General features: G+C 51.8%; 2 protein-coding genes across 4 annotated transcripts in view; one reads left to right on the forward strand and one right to left on the reverse strand.

Moving 5' to 3' along the window:
• Positions 1-4,355, forward strand: part of GNAZ (G protein subunit alpha z) — a 51,856-nt gene extending 47,501 nt beyond the window's left edge. Inside the window, exon 3 of the mRNA XM_025474676.3 lies at positions 2,511-4,355. Within this exon, the coding sequence (XP_025330461.1) occupies positions 2,511-2,855 (345 nt within the window). The 3' untranslated portion in view covers positions 2,856-4,355. The remainder of the gene's footprint in view (positions 1-2,510) is intronic.
• The window catches only part of RSPH14 (radial spoke head 14 homolog), a 78,050-nt gene extending 58,309 nt beyond the window's left edge, over positions 1-19,741 (reverse strand). The window contains exons 1-4 of one of the 3 annotated variants that reach the window (XM_049102029.1): positions 19,599-19,741; positions 17,673-17,930; positions 16,524-16,626; positions 13,249-13,367 (exon numbers count right to left, since the gene is read on the reverse strand). In XM_049102029.1, coding sequence (XP_048957986.1) covers positions 13,249-13,367; positions 16,524-16,626; positions 17,673-17,871 — 421 coding nt within the window. In that variant the 5' untranslated portion in view covers positions 17,872-17,930; positions 19,599-19,741. Of the gene's footprint in view, positions 1-13,248; positions 13,368-16,523; positions 16,627-17,672; positions 17,931-19,169; positions 19,553-19,575 lie in introns of those variants that run through there. The other 2 variants (XM_025474677.3, XM_049102030.1) reach the window with 2 other exon arrangements.
• Positions 19,742-20,273: the final 532 nt, after the last annotated feature.

The following is a 20,273-nucleotide window of genomic DNA, read 5'->3' on the forward strand; positions in this document are numbered from 1 at the left end:
TGCCAAGGACATGGCTGCCGTGTAAGGAAAGTGCCTGAGTTCCCAGACTTCCAAGTAAGGAACGTGAGGCTCAGAGAGATGTCTAGGGTCCAGAAAGCCTGCCAAGCGCTGTCTGTGGGGCGGAGGTTCACATGAGACCGGAAGGACAAACCCAGGGTGCGTCTGAGCAGCTGAGATGGCCGCGGGGAAGGAGGGGCCACGTGCCTGTTGGCTGCTCCGGTGCCACACAGGGCCTGCCCTCAAAGGACTGACCAGCAGAGGCCTTCGTGCGAGCACTGGCTGGCACACGGGCACTGTGTCAGCCTGTGGAGGATGCCCTCCTGCCCCTCTACTTCCAGACTCCACAGCCTGTCCAGAGCTGCTGGCTTGGACCAGGTATAAGAGCCACCCTGGGGGATCCCTGGGTGGTGCAGCGGTTTGGTGCCTGCCTTTGGCCCAGGGCGCGATCCTGGAGACCCGGGATTCCAATCCCATGTCGGGCTCCCTGCATGGAGCCTGCTTCTCCCTCTGCCTGTGTGTCTCTCTCTCTCTCTCTCTGTGTGACTATCATGAATAAATAAATAAAATCTTAAAAAAAAAAAAAAAAGAGCCACCCTGGCTCTCCCCCCGAGTGGCCCAGCAGATACCCATTCTAGGACCCTGGCCACGCCCTGTCTCCTCTGCCTGGCTCCCACGCTGTGAACTCCCAGCCCTGGGCACTGGCCTGCTGGTGCCCACCTTCCTGCTGATGGCCAACCCATCCCCCTCTTCTGAGTCCTGGGCCCCTGGCATGAGAGCTGGGACCTGTCACTGGCCCTTAGGGCATGGTCAGCAAGCGTTTGCTCAATGAATTAATGCATGCGTGCTAATAACCGCATCTGTTATTTATCTGATGTGAAATTTGGGGTCAGAAGCACAGCCCCTGATTATGACATCATTCCTAAGAGAATTGATGGCTCTGTTAGGCTTTACAGTGTGGCTTCCAGGAATCCATTAGAGCTAATTACTCTCCAGTAGAATGTGACATTCCTAGACCACCACTTATCTCACATTTGGGAACATTGTGTGGCTCCTCCAGGCCCTACTGGGGATGGGGATCCTGCATCTTATTTCCATAGAAAGGTCACTCCCCTCCCTTCCCTCAAGACCTGAAACCACTGACTCTCCAGAGTTTCTGATACTCCTGAGCTCAGTCTAAACAAGGCACATTGGTTTTGGAAAACATGCTCTCCAAGGTGCTACACAGAATCTCAGGGCAGCTTCTTGGACAGGTACCCCCGAGCATCCTCTCCCCCACGTAACCCGGTTCCTTCTCCGCACCGATGCTGTTAGACTGTGTACCTAAGACAATTCGGGATCTCCAGGAGAGCAGGGCTTCACTGAGGCATCCTCCTGGACACTCCCACCTGGGGTGACCTCACTTAGGCCAACAGTGCTGTCCATCCACACTGCAGGGAGCCTGAGCTCCTGGCTGTGGAACTTGGAGCACATTTCCTGCCTCTCCAAGTCTCAGTTACTTCATCTGTAAAATGGGACTAGGAAGGTGCAAGGTTTGAACAAGCTGGCGTGCCACGGCCACATCATATGCACCAGCCGCGGCTTCCTTCGTCATTATCACATGACTGGTGATACTATCTGGTCAGAGTCCTTAAATCCGCCTCCGATCTAAACTAAACTAGCTCTGAGCTTTGTTTGGACATTTGGCTCGTGCATTTTATTTTAAAATGGCAGCTCTCGCCATAGTAACTCAGCAGCAGTCCTTTTAGAAGCTAGAGTTGTCAGTCCTCCGTGGAAACGGCAGGCTTGGGAGTCAGATGCGTTATGTTCCTTAAAAACTCAGTCACTACAACCCATTTAAGGTCCTCTGAAAGAAGGGGTGTGAATAAAGGGCAGTGCCACTGGGGTCTCTGAGCCTCCTGGGCCGCTGTCCTCACTTGAGCCCAGTGGCGTGGCAGGGGCAGGGGGGTCCGGGCCTTCCTCAAGTCTCCGGACTGGAGCCTTGGGCCTTGGGAGCGCAGGCTCTCCGCTCAGAGATCGGGCTGAGGACTGACGGTACCGGGTGACAGGATCGAGACTTGGAAGACAGGCCGACGCCCAAGAGGGCCAGACTTGCCGGCGGGGCAGGAGCCTGGCCACACTCACGTAGAGAGAGACGTGATGTGATGGCAGCTCCAGGCCCGAGCTAGCACAGGACAGCAGGAGATGGGGCCCTCCGCGTGAGTATGGAGTGGCACAGGTCCCTACAGCGGGGGGGAGGCCATGCAGCAGCCCCACGCCACAACGGAGGGTCCAGCTAAGCGGGACAGCCCCTTTCAAACAGGTGTCAAGGTGCCGAGGGCGGTGCCAGCAACTTTAGGGGCTCGAGAGCCCAGGGGACGCAGGTGAAGACAGACCTGGCCTGGCAGAGAAGGCCTGCCGGGCAGAAGGGTACTAGGGGGACCCTCCGGGGGGCCTTCTCCCGGGAGGGCTGCGGGCCTGGGGCCTTCCCACACTGCACCCCCTGATTAACACCGGAACTGTCCTGCCCGCAGAGTCGAATGGCAGAGAGCCTGCGCCTCTTTGACTCCATCTGTAACAACAACTGGTTCATCAACACTTCGCTCATCCTCTTCCTGAACAAGAAGGACCTGCTGGCGGAGAAGATCCGCCGCATTCCGCTCACCATCTGCTTCCCTGAGTACAAGGGCCAGAACACGTACGAGGAGGCCGCTGTCTACATCCAGCGGCAGTTCGAGGACCTGAACCGCAACAAGGAGACCAAGGAGATCTACTCCCACTTCACCTGTGCCACCGACACCAGTAACATCCAGTTCGTTTTTGACGCGGTGACAGACGTCATCATACAGAACAATCTCAAGTACATAGGCCTTTGCTGAGGAGCCGGGCTGGCCGGCTGGCCTGTGGCGAAACCCCCGGGGTGTCACACCCCCCCTCGCGCTAGGGAGACCCAGCCCAGGGGCAGAAGACGGGGGCCTGAGGAATGGCCCCCCGTTCCCGCAAACATAAATATATATGGATAGATTGCTAGGTAGGTAGACACACACACGCGCACACACACGGTCTGGAGATGGCAGTTCCCCGGAGCGCTGGAGCCTCTAGAAGACTTCGGCCGCTGTCACCAGGTTCACTACAGGCCCTTCCTGCCCCGTCACCTTGCCTTCCCGAGTCGGCCCTGCTCTGCATGGGGGTCCCCGTGGGACTCAGAGGAGAGGCGGCTGGGTCATCCGGAGGAAGCCGGCTGCGCCCAAGCGTCGGACTGGGGACCTTGCTGCTGACCCGGAGGGAGGACCGGAGCAGGGTCCATGCGCCTTCCCCGCTGGCCCGCCCTGTACCACGGCTGTTCTGGAACCCGGGTGCAAGGCCAGACGACAGCACTAACCAGACCTCTAGCCACTCACAGCTCTTTTTAAACAGCTTCAAAATATGCAGCAAAAATCCACACAATAACACGAGTGGCACCATTTGTCTCAAACTAGGCCAGCTGGGTTCCAGCTTTTCTTCTACTAGTCTGATGTTTTATAAATCAAAACCTGGTTTTTTCTTCTCCGACATCCTTTTTTTTGGCCAAATCTCGTGGTGTTTCGCAGAAATACGGAAAATTTCAAATGCAGTTGAGTATTCTTTTTTAAAATGCAGATTTTCAAAACCTATGTTTTTTTTTCAGGTGGTCCTTTTTTGTGTCTGGCTTGCTGAGTGTAAAAGTTGTTATCTGAATGAGTCTGTCCCTCTGCTCCCGAGCGACACTGGGGCGGACGGCCGCCCTACGGCAGCGTCGCGGGGCCGCGTTGTACATAAGCTCGTGCAGCGTCCTCTTGTTACGGTGCGGTTTCTGCTTCGTTTTTATTTCAGAAAAATAAATGTGATGTATTTAAAGAAGGTTCTTCACCTAGGAGCGAATGAACAATAGCTAAATGTCTTGGTATCTAAAGAGTAAATTATCCATGGCTTTGCAAGTGGAGGAAAGGGGGAGCGAGAAATGGGGCCCCGGCCCCCGCACGCCCTACACCTGAGACGGGCTGAGAGCTACGACAATTCCTGTGAAGGCTCAGCCCGCGCAGCCTGAGGGAGGCCCTGCTGGGACCTCGCACTCTGGCCCTTCCTGTCCCAGGGCCTGTGGCACCCGCCACCACCGAAGGACCTTGGCCCAGGGCCGCATGTAAATATGAACCCCCGCCGTCAAGAGGGAAGGCACCGCCAGAGCCCTTGCCAAATCTCCTTTGCCCTCAGCCTCTGTTCGGTACCTGTATGTCCAAGGTCAGTGCGTGGAATCACAGCCAAGGACTTTAAGAGATGTACGGAGGGAAAGAGGAGCTGGTGATTGTATGAAAGTTAAAGATTGTCTACTTTAAGAAAATAAAATATCCTGAATGAGCTAAGCTTTGTCCTGGCGTGCTATGTGTGCGGCTGGCCTGTGGGAGCGTGCCCGGAGACACACTGTATGCCCAGCTTGCTTTCTCTCCTCCAATCCACACATTCATGCAGAATCACTTGGAAATGACCATCAAGAATAAACAACCTCAAGCAAAGAAAGAAACTGCAAGAGATGGGGGCCATGTCTGGCCCATGTGTCTAGAGAGGCTGAGGTTTGGGGGCGATGATGGCTGCGAGACCCCCACCCAGCACTAGCCCAGGACACCTCAGCCCAGGGTCACCCAGACCCCTCACACCCCAAGACACCTCTGCCAGGACGCTAGAGGTGGAGAGCCTGGAGGGTGCTGCAGGATGTGGGGAGGAGGGGTACGTACCCCACTGTCCTGTCTGCTGACTCTGGCTTGTGGGGTTAGAGGCATCTCCATGTGGTGGAAAGCACTACTGAATAGTCCAGCAAGTTTGTTCAGCCCGCATCAGGCTCCTTCCAGATTGTTTGAACACCTCTACCGCAGCAGGGTGTCAGCTGTGACCCGTTTTACAGACGAGGAAAGGTGCCCAAGGTCCAGGTCAGGGACTGGTGGGGCAGAGAGGCAAGTGCATCCGGAAGCCTGGGGTTCTTGCCTGGCTGGCTCTGATGCTGATCACCCTGCCCCCAGACAGGATCCCACGGGGACCACAGAGCCACGCTGCACCTCCTCCTCGAATCCAGGGCCCACATAGAGCCCCGAGTGAGGACCAGCAGGTGGAGACACACCCGCGTGCATGCACGCGAATACACATCACAGAGACACACATCCAGATTGGGCTCTCTCCCTCCCCCACCCCTGAGCCCTCGTGGGGATTCCCTTCACGCCTTCCCACATCACCAAACAGCAAAAATCCAAGGGGACTTTTGTATAAGAAGAAATAGCGTGTGACTTAAAATCTTTGAGACTTATTTTACGCTTTTAATGCCAACTGTGAAAAGAGCAGTAATTTCACCGTGAGCATCCTTCACCTAAAAATACACAGCTAGGAGGAAAATAGGAAGACTGTGCCTTCCCTCCTGATGTGCTCAGGGATGGGAGGTGCTTTCCCAGGCCAGTGCTCCGGTGCCCAGAGCCCAGTCAGCCAACTGCCAGGGCCCTGCTCTCCACTGCAATCTGTCTGTACGGCTTTTTTTTTTTTTTTTTAACTTATTCTGTGAATTACTACATGAACCGCCCCTCCTTGCCTCATTTCCCTGACAACTCTGATAGGTATGTTTCCTGTATTCTCTTCTTCCATAACATTTCAGAGATGATACATTCAGTGTTTTATTTTTCATCTCGTATGTTGCCTATTTTTATTGAAGTATAATTGACGTACAATCCTGTCAGTTTCAGGTATATCTCAGAGCGAGTCAGTATTTTCATATATGCTATGAAATGAGACCCACGATAAGTCTGGTCACCTGCTGTGCTGGTTCTTCCTCTCGTGGGCCTGCTGCATCCCGCTTTTGCCTTGCTAGTCAGGTTGATGTGTTTTTTCCCATTCCCACAGTCCAAGACTGTTTATCTCTCGGGGCTCAGCCCGCTGCATGTTGGATGTCCCCTCCCTCCCACACTCCTCTGCATAAAGCACCCATGCCAGGGCGAGGTGGGAAGGGGACCTGGCACAGTCTGACCCACTTTCTCCCTCCACTGTGCCCAAATAGTGCCCAGTGTGGAGAAGGCACCTGCTAACCTAAAAGTCCAGGAAAGGTTCACCTATGGTGGCATCAGCCAGAGGAAAATGAGCTGTGGGACCAGCAGCAGAGGGACAAGTGAGAGGAGACCAGAGTTGGCGGGAGCACGATCCTAAGGGGAGAGGCTCTACCCTGTGCAGGAGGAGCTGGCCCAGCCTCGCCCTCTGCACATGACTGACCACAGCCAGGTCCTGCTATGTGGCCCAAGACTCCCTCTCATAGGGCATACCACCGTGTGGGCTCCAGGGTATTGCCACCAGTCCCTGTAGCTCTTGTGGTCACCTGGGATGGAGCGATGGCTCAGTGACAATAATCCCAGCTTGCCTCGGCGACTGCTCACCACATGGCCCTAGGCTTAACCTGGTACACACTTGTCTGATTCGACCCTCCCCGACTCCTGGGAAGCCAAGATTACTGGCTCTGTTTTACTGAGGAGAAAGCAGAGACCCAGAGGGGAGATGACTTCCCAGCATCACATGGTGTAACAAGTGGCCCGACCAGGCCTGGGTCTATCTTCCCTGGAGCCCATGCAAGGTCTTGGCCATCTAAGACAAAGGGGCAGGGCGTACAGATCTGCTGACTCCGGGGCAAGTGCTGGAGAGGGCCGTGGTCCACCATGAGGAAGGGGACCCCACCAAGGCTGGACAACAACTGGGGCACTCGCCTCACTAAAAGGTGAGCTGGGCGAGGGGCTTCAGTGCTGAGGTAGGTGAGGCCAGGCCCAACTGCTTCTGCCCAGAGCATGCACTGGAAAGATTTGATCTGCTTTGTGTAACAAGCTGTCCCAAACCTCCTGGGAATATGAAAACCTTGTGAAGGGGCTCTTGGTGGCTCAATCGGTTTAGCGTCTGCCTTCGGCTCAGGTCATGATCTCAGGATCCTGGGAGACAGCCCGAGTCAAGCTCTCTGCTCCGCAGGGAGTCTGCTTCTCCCTTTCCCTCTGCCGCTCCCCCTGCCCATGTGCACATGTGCACCCGTTCTATCTCAAATAAGTAAAATACAAAAGCCACGTAGAGAGAGCTGAGAAAGACTGCCCGCCCCAAAAGAGCCCACGAGAATAGCTGCTGGGACTGCGGCCCACCTTCATTGGGCCAGACAGGAAAAGGCTCTTCTGGCTGGAGCAGGCCACTGGATGAGGAGGAGGAAACGGCGAGGGGGCATCTAAAGCAGGTGCACCAGGCTGGGAACCAACTGAGCAGTGCCACTGTTGGTGGGCATTGTCCTTTGCTGAGTCTGGGAAGGGGACAACTGCCCACCACAGACAGGCTGAGGACAGGATATGTGTGGGGCCTGCTGTGCCCCATCCTGAAGGCAGGTGAGCAAGGACAGGGCCACCCCTTTGGGGCAGCCAGCCCCATCCCTGCACTCTGTGGTGTCAGAGCCAGGAGGAGCAGGGGGTTGCTCTGGGCAACCCCACACACAGCCCCCAAAGGGTAGAGGGGTACAGCAGCTTTCCTGCTCAAGGCTGCCTGGCTGAGGCACCTTGCAAAGGGGCAGAGCACCTTGATTTGCTCCTCCCGCAGCCCCTCCCTCTAGGCTTCTGCTCCTCCCACTGCTTCAGCTTCCATGTCCCCCGCACCTCAAATTTACCAGGATCAGAACTGTACCTGACATCAGGCCTGGTAAGGCCTGTCCCTCCCCAGGCCCACACTGCTCCTTTCTGAGTCTGAGGAGCCCGTCCCCATAGGAGAGGCCTGAGCACAGCCTCTCTGCCTCCCTCTCCACTCCCTGGCCGGTGCCCTCCCGGAGGGGCACCTGTTTTGACCCCCATGGCCCAACCCAAGCCAGGCTGCACACAGGATGTAGGAGACAGAGTGGTCCCTGCACCGTGCTGCTGCCATAGCTCAGTGCAAACTCACAGGTGCCCCAAGTCACCCTGGTTCCAGGCCACAGTCTGAAGGTCCAAGGGGCCTGGCCGTGGCCAGTGGGACCCTGATGCTATTCAGCAGCACCCCAAAATCTAGTTCCAGAAGAATCCTCAATGTCGGCACCAGAGTTCTCTCCTGTAATGCCTGGCCACAGAACAAGACCTGTTTCTGTGTGGGGTTAGCAGAAACGAGGGAGCAGAGACACCTGGGTGGCTCAGCGGTTGAGCATCTGCCATGGGCTCAGAGCGTGATGCCGGGGTCCTGGGATGGAGTTCCACATTGGGACCCCACAGGGAGCCTGCTTCTCCCTCTGCCTGTGTCTTCTCTCTGTGTCTTTCATGAATAAATAAAATCTTTTTTAAAAAGAGAAACAAGGGAGCAGACAAGAGATTCTCCCAGAATTCCCAGCAGTCGCCCAGCTGACAGGGACCCTGGGCTGGAGGCCTCTGCGTGGCGATTGCCTCTACAATCCTGGTTTCTGGTCCCCTGACTAGCAGCACCCCGGGGGGGCCTGAGAGTAGAGCCAGGCCCTGCCAGGCAGTCATCGGTCCTGTGGCACCCCCTGCTGGTCACTCTGGGAAACCACACAGTCGGCCCCAGCGGGCCGGGGCAAGGATTTAGCGGGAAGACCTCTGTTCCCCTACAGGTACCGCATACTACAGACAAGCAATTGAGGCACAGTTGCTGGAACAGATCAAGGGCCTCACATGAAGCTGTTGAATTAATGAAGGACGGATGGAGTGAATTGCTACAAATAACTAACAAATGATGCTTTAAAATATGGCATAAAGCTGGCTAACTCTAATATTTCTTTTGAGTGCCAGGCACTGTGCCAGGTGCAGAGGCTGCCTTCTGGTGTGGCAGTGGGTAGAAAGCCCATTCTAATGACCATCAGTAGGTGAGCCAGCTGAGTCCAGACTATGCCAGGCCCACAGGCACACGGACTGCGGTGCTCCGTGATGAAGCCGAGGCTCCGACCCAAGGTCACATGCTGGTTAAAACCACAGCCACTGAAGTAAATGAACTCACCCCACTCAGAGGTCCAGCAAGGAGACCCCCTGGGACCCAGCCACACTGACCAACCCAGAAGCCACAATGCTCAGAGTCCCCCCAGGGGGACTTCTTGGGGGCATCCGCCACACTGTATGTCTCCCTCTCTCCCTCCAGCTGCCACCCCCCTCCCCAGCCCTGCCATCACCCCCACTGCTGCACATCCCTCACCCGAGTGTCCCAGGCCTCCCCTCCCGGCACACCACAGACAATGAGCAGCACCCGAGAAATCCTGTGATAGAAGGTGTGGCTCACCACTAGGGAGCTTTGTCAGAACCATGCACTCCCCTACCCCTTGTGATGCACCCCGTGCTTATGGATTCCAGAACAATTCTGCAGGAAGGAGATAGGACCCTCCCCACCAGAACACAGATGATTGTAGAGCTTTTTTTTATTTATTTTATTTTATTTTTTTCTGTAGAGCTTTTATAACTAAGACAGTGTCAGCCTGGCAAGGGCCAGACAGGGAGAACTACAAACAAACAAAAATCCAGGCCAGGTACCTCCACCAGCTAAATGTGAAAAGCGAGACTCTTACACTTTTTTTTTTTTCTTTAACCCAGGCTTTATTTGTATTTCTTTGCTTTCACATAAATTTTCCTCAACATGTTATTACAAGGTTGATAAAGCTGAAAGAATGACACAGCAAACATTCATGTCTACAACCTAAATTCTACATTTTTGTTTATCTGCCATGGATTCAATATTTTTAATGCACTTCAACTTTCAGAATATTTTACCTCTCAACACCTCATGTATATTATCAAAAGGCATTTACTTGTTTAGCTTCAGTTAAAATTCATATACAGTGCAATACATTTGAAATACATAGTAAGAAAACTTGAAGGCCTATGTAACTCAGACTCCATTTGTATTTCTGTTGTGACTAATGATTTTGAGCATTTTTCATGTCCTCATTGGCTGTTCCTATAGCTTTGTCAAGTTTCCATTAGAATGTTTGGCTGAGTTTTTATTGAGTCTGGGGTTTGAGAATTCTTTATTCTGGACATTAGTCCTTTGTCAGGCATGTTTTAACATGTCAGGCATGTAATTTCTCCTAGTTTATGCCATACTTTGTTTTCTTAAAAATATTCTCATCAGAAGATAATTTTGATGTATTCTAATTTGTTTTTTTAAAATGCTATTTCATTCTGTTGTCCTTATTTATTTATTTGGGTCTTTTTTTAATTCAGTTTGTCAACATGTAGTATAACACCCAGTGCTCATCCCATCAAGTGCCCTCCTCAGTGTCCGTCACCCAGCTACCCCAACCCCCACCCACCTCCCCTTCTGCAACCCTTTGTTTACCAGAATTAGGAGTCTCTCATGGTTTGTCTCCCTAATTTTTCCCACTCAGTTCCCCTCCTTTCCCTTGTAATTCCTCTTACACTTTTAGAACAAAATAATGTAGAATATCTTCATGAGCTCTAAAGCAGCTCCAAATACACACACACACACACACACACACACACACACACACACACTACATTCAGTTGAAAAACTACTGGGCTAATGAATAAACAAATAAACAGTGAAAAGCCACACAACAAGCCAGAAAATGGTATTTGCGATGTGTGTGGCCAACAAACGATTGGAATCCAGGATGAATGAAACACTCTCTCAAATCAATAAGAAACGGAAAAACAACTCAAAAGAATATGCTCAGGCTCCTGGGAGGCACTGGGCAGGAGAGGGGAGGCGGGGGCCTCTCCCAGTCACAGGGGATGGCAAAGCCACCCAACAGCGAAACAGCACAGCACACACCACCAGGTTGCTGGTGAGGATGTGCAATGGGCTCTCTGCGGGGGGAGGAGGGTGGGCTGGGAGGCAACTGCAGTATCCGGCCAAGCTGAAGGCCGTGCATTCTCTGGCCCCCGAAAGGATGCTCTCCTCCAGCAGAGGCCTTGGAGGGACTCCAGGAAAATCTGAGCGGGAACGCTCAGGATCAGAAACAAGCAGCCTGCCCCATCAGCGGAGCAGGGCTGAGTGCATTGAATGTGAGCGTTACGTTCAAGCTCCAGAAGGGCACGCCACAGTTAAAATAGTAAAACAGCCCATGACGCATGGATAAATCTCAAAATTATAACGTTAGGTTCTTTAAGTGGCAAGGGACTTCAAGTGGATAATTCAACAAGATCCATTTGCATAGAGTTTAAAACATGCAAGGCAAGATCTCTATAAAACTACATTCATGGTCAAATACAAAGACCCGCATTAGAGATATAGTCAGAAATTACTGGTGCCTCCGGGGAGAGCAGGAGAAGGGGTGCTGGGTGGGGAGGGTTCACAGGGTGCTTGGACGGTTATTACTCTTTTTAAAACAAAAATCTCAAGCAAATACAAAACATGGTAGAATGTGAAAACTTAGCAAGGCTCTAATGGTACTTGATGTTTACTATTGTCTCTGTACTTCTCGGAATGGCTTAAACAGGTGGCAATAACAAAAGAGCCGGTTGGGAGCTCCACACCCCAAGGAGGAGAGTTCCTCCGTGGTGGGCGCAGGGCATTCATTTGCTCAGCCCTGAGCCCTGGGACTTCACCAATACCCACTGCCTCAGTGGCCCTCAGTCATGTCGTCTCAAGGGAGAACCAGCCAACGCGCGTTTGAGAAAGATCTGGGCACCTGCTCCCAGAGACAGATTCTGTTGGCCTAGGGCAGGACCGGGGATAAGTGGGTCCTAAGACCACCAGAGGGTTCTATTGTCTGGCCTAGCATGCTCCCCAATACCCAGCCCGGCCCAGCTGGGAGAAGGTGTGCTTCCCAGACGGGCAGCAGCGCCAGGTCACCAAGGGCTCTGCTCCGTGTGACCTGCCTCTCTGCACCTGAGCCCACAGTCCTCTCTCTCTGGGGTCTCAGCTTAGGGAGTGCTTACACATGGACTGGAGCGTTTATGGCACATGTCATGCAGGGCAATACCCTACATGCTTGGCAAGGATCTTCTCACTCACCCTCACTTTCGGCCTCTGAGGCAGGTAGTATCAGCCTTGCTTCAGAGATGAGGAAATAACCCATTCAAGGGCATGCAAAGAACCAGGGGAAGGGCAGGGGAAACCCAGGGCTGTCTCACTCCTGGGCTGCAATGCCTTTTGTCCACCTTCAACTTAAGGCACCTCCTTTAAGGCCTTGACATCATGCCTCTCGGGGTGAGCCCTCTGTTTAAAAATGTTCACTGCACCACGTGACAGGGCGGATGTGAGTCTGACACAAATCTCAACCCTCTAGCTATGGTGGGCGGTGGCTGTCACCCTGGACTCCGCATCTAATCAGCAGGAGCACCCAGCTGAGGGGGACCTCAAGCCTGGGAGAAGAGTGGCCTTTGGGGCAGGACTTCTTTCGTCCCTAAACATGCTATGGCACACTTCCCAAAAGATGACATTTACAGGGCTATAGCCATTAGGGAAACACAAATTAAAACCAAAATGAGACACTACCACACACCCACCCACCCAAATAACGAAAATAAAGAGCCAGGAATGATCGAGTGTGGGTTGAAGATTGGGAGCATGTGGAATTCTAAGACACTGATGGTGGGAGTGTAAGTTGGTATAACTATTTTAGAGAACCATTGGTGGTACCTTCTAAAGCTGAACATAAACTTGTCCTATCCCCGGCAATTCCCCTCCTAGGTACATCTCAAAAGAAATGCATCTATACATCCAACAAAAGACACTCAAAAGAATGTTTATAGATTCCCTTTTCTCAGTAGCCATACACTAGAAACAATCCAAATGTCCGTTGGCAACAAAGTAGACAAAGAAACTGTAGTATATTCATATAATGTGAATACTGTACCCCAGTGCAAACCAGCAAAAAAAAAAAAAAATCACATATGAATCTCAGAGGCAAAACATCAAGCAAAAAGAAAGCTAGAAACCAGATATTACAGACTGTACGTTTCCACTAAAGTAAAGCTTAAGAAGAGGCATAAAATAATCTGTAGTCTTATAAAGAAAAGACAGTTTACCTTTGGGTCAGAGGTAGTCACTGGGGTGGGGCACACGGGAAATCTTTACAGTGGTGGCGCTACCCTATAAACCTCTTCATCTGGGTCATGGTGCCACGGCATGTTCGCTTAGTATAATTTAATAAAACGTTAAAAAAATTTAATAAAACGTTCATGCGTTATTTGCTCCTTTTTGATATGTGTATTGTACCTTAGTAAAAAGCATAATTTTTTTTTTAAAAGCGTGCTCTAGACAGTGATCTGCAGCATGGCATGTGAGTGACCTGGAGTGGAGACCAAGGGGCCGCCTGAGTGCCCACGGAGAGCCTACCTGAGGGAAGCTGGGCCACGTGCTTCAATGCCAGGTGCAGGTTCTCTCGACAGGCTGACTGAGGGTCATTCAGCAGGTAGGCCAAGGCAAGGATGACATCATGCTTTAAAAAGCCCTCTCTGGGGAAAAGAATACAGATTTAGATATAATTAAGACCATGCCTGGAGAGAATTCAGTAAGACAAAGAGGAAGTTGTCCACCCAACACTCCTCCTGGGGCTTGAACTGTGCTGGCTGTCACAGGCCACATTCCTCTGGCTTCCAGGGAGAAAAAAAAGATGGGAGGTGGACAATCGAGAGAATCCCTACAGGCATGAGAGCAGTGTGGCCTGGGTGGCGTGGGAAGAACCACACACTGGAATGACACATCTCTGCCCCTTCCTTAGCTAGAGCCCTGGATCCTTCTTTCACTCTTGCCTCCTCAGCCCTCTTATCTGTAAACTGAGGATGAGACAGCAGAACCTCACAACTGAACTACCCTGAACTTTGGGGCTCCACCCACCAGGGCACACCCCCACTGAGGCTCCAGGCTCTGCAAGCCCTGCCCCTCGAAGCCCCTGCCTCTTCTCCCACCTGAATTGTGAGCCTGCCAACAGCCAGATGCTTGCCTCCAAACCTACGGATGCCTGGTATGCTTGTTGTTATAATTATAGAAGTCAATTAACTATTAGGTAAGCCAATTAGATGTGAGAAGAGGTTTTATTTTGTTTTCTTATGAAAACAAAATTGATTGCTTTGGGAAGATTCAAAAGTGATTCTCAAAAAAAAAAAAAGTGAGATGACTGTAAAAGATTCTAGAAGGTTTTTATATACAGATTACTCCATTAATGTCTTTGAGTTCCCGCTCTATTTGAAAGAAACCAAAGCTGCAAATTAGATGATCTTATAGGTGTGGTTTAAGCAAAAGAGATGATGAGAAACACCAACCAGTGGGCCCACCCCCAAGAAGAGGCCTGGGGGGCAAGCAGGGATTGGTGAATGCCTGATTATTTGTGTTTGGGGTTAAAATGAAGCAGTGTAAAGGGAATGTACAATTTCTTCAGTTAATGGCTTTGTAACTATTTCCTTTGATTAATCGCTGGGCCTGAACACATCTGGTGTAAGGGCTTCTGAGGTCACACCTCTCAGGGCTGGAGTCAGAAAGAAGTGAGAAGGGACATCTGGATGGCTCAGCAGTTGAGCATCCGCCTTTGACTCATGGCATGATCGCGGGATTCTGGGATCGAGTCCCACATCGGGCTCCCTATGGGAAGCCTGCTTCTCCCTCTGCCTGTGCCTCTGCCTCTCTCTATGTGTCTCTCATGAATAAATAAATAAAATCTTAAAAAGAAAGAAATGAAGAAGTGAGAACTCGGGGTGATGCCCTTGCCCAGTGCCTGGCACATGGAAGTGCCCAGCCAATTGTGCTCTTGCTGTGTTGGCCAGGATTTAACATTCGGTGAGTTCTGAGTCATTCTGGGGCAAGAAAATCATAGCGGGGCACCCAGGCTGCAGAGGACTTCCCTGATCCCCCATCTTGAGGTGTCGGCCTCCTCAGTCCGTGCCTGGTCACCCACTCATTCCCTGTCACTCCTGCTTTGTAAGTCTGCTGTGTTTGCTGTGAGGCCATTTGTCCCACTCACAGCAGGCAGGCAAGAGGTGGGCAGGCGGAGCTAGGCCTCCCAGGAGGCTCTTCCGTGTGTGGCCTGTCATGCAAACTGACTCCTCAAGGCTGCTATGCTCATCCCCTCTTCCTGTTGCTACTTGTGTGGGTACAAGAGGCACAAAAGTTTCAACATGAGCAGTTGTTTCGAGCCTGACCAACTCCACGAGCTACTGGCTTTAAGTTATAAGATCACCACCGAACTCCAGCAAACTTCAGAAATGGGCCTCCGTTAACTTTCGGCCCTTTGCATTCTTGGTCTATTGTGGTGTGGTGGAGTGGGGGGCGGGGGGCGTTCTGGAATCCCCGACCCTGGTCACTTGGTTCTCCTCCCTATGCCTGGTGGTGGCAGTGTGAGGAACAGCGGACACCAGAGGAGTGTGCGGGCCAGGCCATAGCAGGCCCTTGGTCAGTGACAATTTCTTCACCGCGTGTCTCCCCAGCCCCTGCCAACGTGGCCACATCCAGGAACCCGCCTCTCCCCCCAACCTCCTCCTGCTGCTAAACAAATCTACAGGCACCCCCACTAGGTTCACAGTTCCCTTGTACTTGCCCAAGCTCCAATCACCCCTCCGCACAGCGTCTATCAGCCCTTGCTGGGGGTGAGTGCTTAATATCCACATCAGGTCCAGAAAGAGAAAAAAGGAGCAGGAAGGATGAGAGGCGCTTCCCTCCTCCATGCTCCTCAGTATTAAAGCACTTTCCATGGGTCTGTCTCAAATAAGCACAGCCAGACTCCACCAAGGTCACAGCAGGAAAGTTTGGTGTCCCCGCTTACCAGGGCTCCTGCACCCCTCCTCTGTCCCCATGCCCTTCTCTCCTTCTGGTGCAAAACATGTGAATTGGGGCTCTCACTGTAGCATCACCTCCCCATTCATTCATAGCAACCCATTGGGCCAGGACTGCACATGGTGTGGGTTAACCACATCCCCTTCTGGGAACCTGGAATTAGACCCCAGAGAGGAGTCAGAGAGCGGCGAGGTCAGGGGGACTGAGGGACTGAGGCCACCATCTGGAGATGGCTCCGAGCAAGTGGGTGTGTGAGTTCATAGACACTATCTGCAGGGAAAAGGAGGCAGCAGCCTCCAGAGAGATGAGCACCCGGTGGCCACCCAGGCCGACGTGAGGCAGATGTTTCTGGGCTGAGTGCTGCACATGCACCAACCCGTTTAATTCCTGCTCCCATGAGCAAGTGTGGATGAAGACACTGAGGCACAGAGAGCTTGAAGAGAGGGGGATTGAGCAACCTTACATTTGGTGAAATGCTGAGATGCCCCGATACCCCTGAAAGGATCTCAAGCTTCCATACAGGGGCATGTGTTGTTTACATCACACAAGTTGGAAGCCAATAAGCACCCTGCCCCTCTATTCCTTCTTTCTGGGCAGTAGTCCTTGGGCAAGGCCCCAGGGCTCTTTGTGATTTTCGGTTCTGTTTTCAATACCAAGTAAAACTGGGGGTCCCAGGTCAAGAGTGTGAACTGAACCGATCTGGGAAAGCACCCCCACCCACCCACCCCCGACACACACACACTGGCAGACAAAAACAGAGTATTCAAGGTCATCCAAGGGTGCTCCACCCAGGGGAGAGATGTGGCTCCAAAGCATGACATTGGTTTCCAGAGACAGCTGCCCACCTGCCCACGTTATGGGTCGCCATGATGGAGAGCACCTCGGTGGCCTTTATCCGCACCATGTCATTATTATCCTTCAGCAAAGCTTTCAGGCTCTCCAGGCAGCCTGCAAGGAAGGCACAAGAACCTTTGAACACTGACCAGTCGCAGAAATCAACTAACCTAGAAGTCAAGAGGTGAGGCAATACTGGGCAACAAGAAACTACCAGAAGCTTTGCTGCTTTGGGGCCTTGGGGGATCACATCAGTTGCAGAGTATTTCTGATTCACTAAAGGAGTCTGTGTGTGCTAGAAAGGCTCACACAGGGGACTTTTTTTTATCTAACCCCCTGCACGCTTCTGACCAATAGCCTTATCTCTCCATCCACTTCAAGATTTTTAAAAATGGCCTTTACATCTGGAGAGACTGAGGGGTAATATTCTCACCCCTGTCCTAAAGTAGTCATGTACCCTGGAACAGGCTACACCTGGGGATGCCAGGTTGAGCAAATAAAAATCCTGCTGTATTTATTTATCTGGCTACCCTAGCCTCATACCCCTCCTTCCTCTGAACCTCCGGTTTTCTTATCATCTTCCCTCCCAAGGCAGGTGCTATTAGAATTAAGATAACACGGGCACTGCACTGGGTGGTGCTGGCCCAGAGTTAGGCTTATTAAACAGCAGTTTTTATTACTGAAGCTCCACCCGGTGTCCTAGGCCCTGGTTCTAGGAACCACAGCCAAATCTGGAATTAACTAGCCCTTGAGCCAAGGCCGGAGGGAGAAGCATAGTTCATCCATCCCCATCTGAGAAATGTGTAACCATGTCAGGAAAATCACCTCAAGCCTTATTTTGATCATTAGAAGGATGGGACACAAGGGTCATAGCTCCCAGAGACACGTGTGGTTTTAGTAAGGCGTGTGCCTATCTTTTGTGATAGCCTCATGGTTGAGATAGATAAACAGGGCTCTTTGGTGGATTTATGGCCAACTAGTTGAGCCACAGCAGAGAGGGCTGATTCATGGCTCTGGGTAGGACGCTGGTGGTGTTTGACTAAGGACTAACTAGCTCGGACGGATGCAGTGAAGGGGCCAGGTCGCCTCAGCCCCTCCCATTCCAAGCCACTGTGCTGTCCATCCAGACCCCAGTCATCGTCACCCGGGCTGACACTCACCTATGTCAATGGCCGCATAGACATGTTCAGGGTCGTGCATGAGGTCGCACAGAGCCATGAGGGCTTTCTGCCTCGTTAGCAGGTCCTCCGACTGCAGCTCCTCATTCAGCTTGGGCAAGGCCCTACAGCCATAGGCAATGGAGGCCTGAGCAGGGTTAATGTCAGGGGGCAGGTACATGGAGACCCGGGCATGGGACATCTTTCCACGCCTGCAGAGGGCAACTGTCTAGCTCTCAAAACAAAGCTCTGCAGAAACCACTGATTAAAAGAAACCAAAAAATTGTTGTTATTACCACTGGGATTTAGAAGCTACTCCTCATTTAATCCTCAAAACTATAAAAGCAACCAGGTGGGTATCTTTACTCCTATTTTGCAGATGAGCAAACTGAGGCTGAGAGCAATGAAGGGATCTGCTCAAGGTCACAGTAAAGATAAATAGCAGCCCAAATTGCAAACTCCAGAGTTCTTCCATGCTTAACGACAGAGGAAAACCACCAGTACTTTACAGGCTGGGCCTTTGGTCAAAGGCTCCAAAGAGACAAAACAAACCAAAGAACCAAACAGGAATATGGCCGCCACATGTAGTACTTACCTAACACCAGCAATACCTAGTATCTAACTCAACTACCCCAGAAGGAGGGGACTTGTGTTATCCCAATTTTACAAAGGAAGTAGTTGAGGTCTAAGGGTAGGAGTTGGCTTCAGGTCATAGAACTGATGAGGCCAGGCCCCAGAGTTTAAATCCAGGTCTAGCTCATCATCCATCAGGGACCCATATTCAGATGCTTCTGATACTTCCACAAAAAAACAGGAATTAAGGTTAAAGCATGATTTATTTTTATTACACACATGTACACTTGGAGCAACTATAGGCAGTGTGGCTCAGTATAGCTGACCCTTGAACAACACAGGTTTGAAATGCACAGGTCCACTTACACGTGGATTTTTTTACAATACAGAACTTTTTTACATAATACTTTGTGCATACTTTTTCACATAAATACCAAATGCATTCTCTCTCCCTTATGCTTTTAATAACATTTGGTTTCCTCTAGCTTCCTTTATTGTGAGAATACAGTATATAATAAATACAACATAATGTACATGTTAATGAATGATGTTATCGGTAAGGCTTCTGGTTAATAGTAGGCTTCCTAGTAGTTAAGGAGGGAGTAAAAAGTTAGAAGTGGATTTTCAACTGTGGGGGAAATGTAGTATTGGCTCTCCTAACCCCTATGGTGCTCAAGGGCCAACTGTAGTTAATAATGGGCTCCAGAGGGACGCCTGGGTGGCTCAGCAGTTGAGCATCTGTCTTCCAATCAGGGCGTGATCTGGGAGATCAGGATCAAGTCCCACATCGGGGTCCTTACAGGGAGCCTGTTTCTCCCTCTGCCTGTGTCTCTGCCTTTCTCATAAATAAATAATTAAAATCTTAAAAAAAAAAAAAAAAAAAAAGAATGGGCTCCAGACCCAGGCCATGGGTGGCCCTTCTTCTACCTGTGTCTTTCTGAAGTTGCAAAAGGCAGGTGATAATAGCTCCTCCTTCCCTCACTCCCAGAGTTGTCATATGAACTGCTACTCATGAGTCTGGCACACTACTGTCACAGTGGTGATTACTGCCATTAGTCCAGTGACAGTCCCAGCCCTGTGGGAATGATCAACTCCAGTAGAGTAGGTGAGCCAACCTCTGATTCTGGGGACTAAGTGACCGGAGGAAAAGAGGGGAGGGGACCTGGCTGGGAGCGGCCTTTGCCATTTCTGGGCTCCCCCTGCAAGACAGTGGGTGCTGGGGACAAGGGCCTGACCTCCTCCTTAGAGGAGCATGGGTTAGGGAGAGCCTTGGGGTAAGAGGACGCGAGCCCGCTGTGAGCCGGACTGGGTGGATCTGGGGACCCCCTGTTACCTCTGGCAGCCGCCGCCGCTCACCTGCCTCGGCTCGCGGTCCCGGAAGCGCACGCCCGTTGCCAGGCGACTGGGTTGCCAGGATACCTCGCGGCGTCCGCTGCACCCGCTACGCAGGCGCGATCGGCCTCGGGCCGGGACCAGCTGTAAAGGCGAGAGGAGAAGGCTTTCCTGGGTTACTGTGAAAACAAAGGCGGCTCAGCTTTGTTCATGGTACAGAAGGGAAGCGAAGTGACTGTACGTCTTTCTCTGAATAGAACATTGCAAGTCTTTAATCCTCAGGGTAAACTCGTGAAGTGGTAACATCCAGTTTACAGACAGAAACTTCAGAGAGGTTCAGAAGCTCCCCCCAAATCACACAGGCCTGATCCCTGGACTGTCTAGCTTTGGCTCAGGCTCCCTGATAGACAGTCGGACGACCTGCTAATGACACAGATCAGCCCCTGAGGTGGACCCAACACACGGCTGGTGGGAACAATTGTTCTTCAAAGCAAGTCAGACCCAGCCATCGTCACCTGCCTGAAACCCTCCTGTGGCTTCCCAGTGGTCTCAGGACAGGGTCCAAACTCCTAGCCTGCCACTCAAGGTCCCGGATCATGGCCTCCAGGACCATGCTGGATTCTTTTAATTTCCCAAATGGTCAACTCTTTCATGCAGCCTGAGCTGCTTGTAACACTAACCACTTCTTTTCCTTCAGGA

The sequence above is a fragment of the Canis lupus genome, chromosome 26, assembly GCF_003254725.2.
Source record: "Canis lupus dingo isolate Sandy chromosome 26, ASM325472v2, whole genome shotgun sequence".
Classification (NCBI taxonomy): domain Eukaryota; kingdom Metazoa; phylum Chordata; class Mammalia; order Carnivora; family Canidae; genus Canis; species Canis lupus.